The sequence below is a fragment of the Fomitopsis serialis genome (genome assembly GCF_022376445.1).
Source record: "Fomitopsis serialis strain Sig1Antser10 chromosome Unknown B0H18scaffold_178, whole genome shotgun sequence".
Taxonomy (NCBI): Eukaryota; Fungi; Basidiomycota; class Agaricomycetes; order Polyporales; family Fomitopsidaceae; genus Fomitopsis; species Fomitopsis serialis.
Window position 1 is genome coordinate 70,058 of NW_025955138.1, and position 6,000 is coordinate 76,057.

The 6,000-nt window shown below is 54.6% G+C and overlaps 2 protein-coding genes across 2 annotated transcripts; one reads left to right on the forward strand and one right to left on the reverse strand.

The window, feature by feature from the left end:
• Positions 1-1,308: 1,308 nt before the first annotated feature.
• On the reverse strand, positions 1,309-3,010 carry B0H18DRAFT_1126034 (uncharacterized protein; the record flags this gene model as incomplete). The annotated part of the gene is made up of 5 exons (XM_048035105.1): positions 1,309-1,650; positions 1,706-2,011; positions 2,065-2,356; positions 2,409-2,533; positions 2,585-3,010. 5 exons carry the CDS (start codon positions 3,008-3,010, stop codon positions 1,309-1,311), a joined length of 1,491 nt encoding a protein of 496 aa, XP_047886182.1.
• Positions 3,011-3,855: 845 nt separating this feature from the next.
• On the forward strand, positions 3,856-4,882 carry B0H18DRAFT_887798 (uncharacterized protein; the record flags this gene model as incomplete). The annotated part of the gene is made up of 2 exons (XM_048041198.1): positions 3,856-4,548; positions 4,604-4,882. Coding segments are annotated over 2 exons (972 nt in total), but the record flags the coding sequence as incomplete, so codon positions are not given.
• Positions 4,883-6,000: the final 1,118 nt, after the last annotated feature.

The following is a 6,000-nucleotide window of genomic DNA, read 5'->3' on the forward strand; positions in this document are numbered from 1 at the left end:
ACCGAACGGACGAGCGGGAAAGCGAACGAGTAGGCGGCCAGGCAGGCGGATGGGACGTTGGGCAGGGAAGTAGGCAAGCGGGAACAGAGGAGGGCGGATGCCCTGCACAGTCATGGCCGATAGGCGGGCGGGCGGTCACACAACAGGCAACGACGCACACAGCAACCGCGCGCAGAACACGGTTTGACGAACGTACGCGCAGGTGAGTCAGCACGGCACGCATATCGACCACGAGCGCGCAGGGTGAATGCCCAGCACACAGTCATGGCCGATCAGCGGCGAGCGAAGGGTGGGTGCAGACACCAACGAGCAAACGGGAGGGCTCGCAGGCGGCATGTGCAGACGGGACGCAGGACGGGAAGACGAGAAGACGGGTGGGCGAAAGGCTCGCTGGCACGCGCGAGTCGATGGTGGGTACGCACGGGCGAGGAAGATGGTGGGGAGCACAGCGAGGAGTCAGGACAACGGGTGCCGCCCGCTTTCCTGCGCAATCGCTCGCTCGCCCACCCGCCCGCCTACGCGAGCCTCTCCGCCCTTCTGCCCACTCCCTCTGCTTGCCCACCCGTACATGGACCCGCAGACCCGCGAACCTGCACATGACCCGTACCCGTGTAGCGGGTACGGGTACGGGTAAGCCCCCGGCAATTCACAGCCTGCGACGGGTCTGTACCCGGGGCGGGTATGGGTACACATCAGCACACCCGCGGGTAGAGTCCTACCACTGGCACGGCGGGGCTGGGCACGCATATACCTACGCTCGTTTGATACTGAACCTACTTACCATCACTATATTGGCACCCAATCAATTAGTATGATCCTACATGGTGTGATACGATGTCACTACAGCCGCTACGCCGTGATTGGTGGGAAGTATTGTGTGTATAGTATGAAATAGCATGCAGATTTGTGAGATAACATAGCCTCACCGAGACCACATCCTCCATGAAGTAGTGAGAATCCGTTCTCCATGAGTGTTGTTTAGATCTAATTAGGAAGGGGGCAACGTAAAGTTATCTAATCTCTAATTCAGCTAATTAGGTCACATTTTGCGCGATTATGCCTCATTATGCATTATGAGTTCTCATTCGCGAATCCAGATTTTCCTGATGGCCAATCCGCCCAGTGCTGCACGCGCTGCACGCAGTGCAAGTCCGCATGTCCTTCTCTTCTCACAGAGAAGGGACTTCGGACTTAACGCGGGACTCAGCGTCCCACTCGGGCGCTCTTGGGGTGGCATTCTCTGGCCAGAGGCATAAAGCAGACACGGGTATCATATCATCGTTGAAGTAGTTCCAGTGCATATACATACTACACTATGACGTCGTACCTGGACAGCCCCTCAGTCTTGTAAGGACTCGCCGCCGCAAGCCGTGTGACCCTGCGCTTGCCCGCCCTGACTGACACGATCCCCTCCAAAACCTGGAACACGACCTGTTGCAGGTCGCTCGCGAGGGATTGCGGGAGGATGCGGAGGAGCGCCGTACGGTACTCCTCATCCGTTACGGTGTGCTTTGGATAGGTGGAGCTGGGTGAGGCGGTTGTCCGTGCTTCAGCGGCATAGCCGTCGACGATTGAGCGGACACATTGCGCGAATATCGTCCATCGATCCGGTGGGAAGACGCTCGGTCCATTGCGCATGGACGTCAACCACTGCCAAGTAATCAATATTGTCAGTTTAGTGAGAGACAGCGGTATGAACACTTACCATGAAGCGGTCGCTGTTGGACCAGTCCGTCACAGAGGTGGCGGATCTCGCTTGCTCCACGAATGCAGGAAACAGCTCACGTTCGTAGTATGCCGTGCAACACACCATCTGGGGCGGAGGACCTTTGGGATAACGAATATTCAGGTTGCTGGCCTTGTTGATGGTGTTGAGATGGAGTATTAGCAGGCGTAAAGCGTTGGGGAAGTACAGCTTGTCAGGGGTGGTGATCTCGTCGACCTCGGCGACAAGGGCAACAAGAAATCCTTGCAGCCCGCAGAGGGCGTTAGACTCCACGACCCACGCCAGCTATTCCAGGCTTTAAAACAAAACCAGAAGTAGTACAAATGTACGGGACGTACCTTCTTGGTTTCATACAGGAACTCTTCGGAGCTCTGAGCAACTACACAGAAGAAGGGCATTGACGCCGCATTGCTACGGGGTTCCTTGAGCACAGTGTTGTACCTGAAGCTGAAGTGCACGTCCGGGGCTTTCACAACCATGTCGGACGGTATGGTCAACGCAGACTGAATGGGGTTGAGATCGCTCTCTTTGAACGTGTTGCCGAAGCGCTTTGTCATAGAGTACGCCATGTCCTCTTGGAAGGTCGGCGCAATGACGACGGCTTTACCCTGCTTAGGCCAGAAGTCCATTCTAGAGATAGTCAGGTACTCATCTCATATTCACATTACGTATTGCTGCTCACCTTATACATCGTATGAACAGCAACCAACACCGGTACTCTCCCTCGCCCAACTCCCACTCCCGCATAGCATCCACCTTCTTCTGCATGAGCTCATACAGCTGCTCATTCATACCGTCTGTAATGTCCTGACAATGATGTTACATGACGGCCGCATCATAGCCTACTAGTAATGTTACCTTCGTCACCCAGCCTTCGCAACCGGCATTCTGCCACTCCAGCTGAAGGTTCCAAATCTGAGTGAAGTATTTGGAAAGCCGGTATTCGTCTCCTTCGCAAAGGTCTGGGCTCCTGATGAGTTTGAGAAATTGAGGCATTATGTCGGCGGAAGTGGGACCAGAGGAGGGAGAGATCGCCAGGGAGCGCCGGGAGTAGTCCTCGCGAGATATAGATTTTGGGAGAGTCACGGCATACCCTTGGTCCTCGTCCAAAGAGCGGCTGGGCGAGTAGAGGGCCACCTCGACGGGATGGTGAAGATCGACGGGTGTGCCAGGCTCAGTGTAGTCTGAGTCGGAACCAGGTATACTGCACCCAGAGCCGTAGTCGTCTGAGCCGGGCACGGACCCGCTGTCAGAGTTACTTTCCAAGCTTGATTGTCCCTGCATGGAGAGTTTACGGTCGACAACCTAGTCGGACAAGGCTGCGTCGATGGAGAGAAGGGGCGACGTGCATGGGAACAGCTTTGGAATAACAGACGCAATCCCATGTTGTCGGCGCTAACCACCGACTTAAGCTTGTTGCAACTCAGTTCCTTCTCTCACTGGGCCGCGAACTCACTGCTGGGCACGTACTGCTCAAATATGCTCAAATATCGAAGATATCACTTACCTCAGTGCCCCTGAACAGATTTGAGGTGTACCTACTCACCCAGTATCGTCCAGAGTGAGGAAAAGGATGTTTGCCATGCGTTGCAAACACCATATAAGGCAATTCCTACGCACCACTCAAGCATTCGGCCAACATGTCCTCTTCAGACAGCATGTACGGTTGGTGAGTGAGCACGGTTGAGAATGCAGATGACCGCACCTGATGTACCCTCAATGAGCTTGCTGTGAGATAGGTGGCAACCGTTAGAAGGCAGGGAGGACAGCAGCTGTACTTACTACCGCGCTCCCTGTCATGACCATCCTGTAGTGTGCAGTTACCACGGCAATTGGAAGGCGTATTCTATTTGCTTTGATCTAGTCAGAGCCTTCAGCTGCTACCATTCTATGGCAAGGATTGCGCAGAGACGAGGAGGTCAGTGTCCAGGCAGGCGTCGTGTCGTGGGGAATTGAAGGGATCTTAGGCGATATGATGCGCTCACGCTCTGATTGGAAGCGCTCTGTAGCTCGTCGGGGACGCATCATCAACTTCGAACTGGTTTGAACTTTAGGTGAATTGTTTTTTTGTGTGTAGCCAACGGAACCTCACCAGTCCATCAGTCCAACTTGAAAGTGGTGTTCGCATCATGAGGTCAAGACGAGCACCCTTCGTTCCTCTCAGTGACCCTGATGAACGGACGTGTCCAGCCTGTGACCGAGAATTTGATACGTCACAGGGCTTAATGGCTCACCTATCGACAGCGAAGTCTTGCCTGTGGTATAGGAAGGGCAAGAATAAGGACCTCTGGTCCAATCTTCCGAACGTTGAGGAGCGAATGGTTGAGGAACAGGCTCTGTCCAGTGCCGAAGACATGGAGGTCGACCCGCAGGAGAATATCTGGGACGCGTTGGAGAACAGAGACCTGTTCAGGTTTGTTCTACCTGACGCCGGAACACAACCCGCAACACAGGATGAGAACCAGGCTTCGTCCTCTACGCACCCAGCTGTTCTGCCCGATCCGCGAGTCGTTCAAGCTCCAGCATTGGACGACGATGAGGACGACAGGGTTGAAGAAGAGGACTCTCTTGCGGGAAAGGTCATCCGAATGGACGCCACCATTGTACAGACATGGAAAGCATTCTTCACGGACGATCTAGAAGACGACACATCGGACACGGACCAAATGGAGGTGGACAGCGAGGATGGCAGGCCGAGAGGGAGGGATAGGAGCGAGGTGTGGAAGCCTTTTGCCTCAGAGCTGGACTGGAGGGTGGCCATGTGGGTTGTTCGTGAGGACGTAGGGCAGAAGTCTATTAACAGATTTCTCTCAATACCAGGAGTAAGTCTCCGCTGCGTCATATCTGTGCACTTCTATTCTGAAAGGCTGTCTATAGGTTGTAGAAAAGCTGGGACTGACCTTCAAGGATGTACGGGAGCTTTTGCTGAAGGTTGACGATATCCCGGACAGGGCTGCGTGGAAGACAGCTTCGTTGAGCTTTCCCGATCGACCAGACGAGATTCACCTTGTACGCTACCGTGACATCTTGCAGGCCATCAAGGCCCTCCTCGGTAATCCTACTTACGCCAAACATATCGTATACCGTCCAAGACAAGTGTTCTCGGATCGTTCAAAGCAGAAGAGAGTCTACACGGAGATGTGGACCGGCCTGTGGTGGAACTCAGTGCAGGCACGTACAAAGTGCGGTCAATTAGGAAGGGCTCCTGACTTACATGTTGTGTTGCAGCAACTACTACCTGAGGGCGCGGCGGTGGCCCCTGTGATTATCTCTACAGACAAGACCCAGCTTACGCAGTTCTCAGGCAACAAGACCGCATATCCAGTTTATCTCACCCTTGGCAACATTCCCTGTTCTATCCGCCGCAAACCATCTCAACACGCGTGTATCCTGCTTGGGTCCCTCCCGGTCTCCAAGATAGCAGGAGAGAAGATGACGAAGAGAGAACGAAAGGCACGGTCCCAGAGGCTCTTCCACGAGGCTATGAGAATCATTCTCAAGCCTCTGATTCAAGCTGGCGTGGAGGGGATTGAAGCCACGGGAGGAGACGGCGCTGTCCGGCGGGTCCATCCCATCCTCGCAGCATATGTTGCCGACTACCCAGAGCAATGCCTTGTGGCGTGCTCCAAGTACGGGACGTGTCCCAAATGCCAGTGTCCTGCTGACAAATTGGAGGAACCTGTCTCGGGTGAGCCTCGTACTCCTCACATGACGGAGAGCATCATCCGGGATGCCTCCAGGGTGGGGCTCAGCGACGCCGCCTGCGAGGCCCTGTGTATGCAACAGGACGTCTCTGGCGCCGTGAAGAAGCCGTTTTGGGCGGACTTGCCCTACACAGACATTCACCTCTCCATCACGCCGGATGTTCTACATCAGCTCTACCAAGGCGTATTCAAGCATCTGGTTTCCTGGTGCCAGGATCTTCTCGGTCCAAATGAACTGGACAGGCGAATGCGCTCGATGCCACCGGCATTCAGTGTTCGTCATTTCAAGCACGGCATTTCGTCACTGTCGCAGATAACCGGCACGGAAAGGAAGGGTATGGCTCGTATCCTACTTGGTTGTCTCATCGGCAAAATCCCGAAGCGGCTCCTCATCTGCTTCCGATCTCTACTCGACTTCATTTACCTCGCCCAGTACCCCACTCACGATAACGACACTCTAGGGTACATGAGCGACGCACTCAAAACATTTCATGGGCACAAGGACGTCCTGGTAGAACTGGGGATTCGGGAGCATCTGAACATCCCCAAATTCCACTCCCTACTCCACTA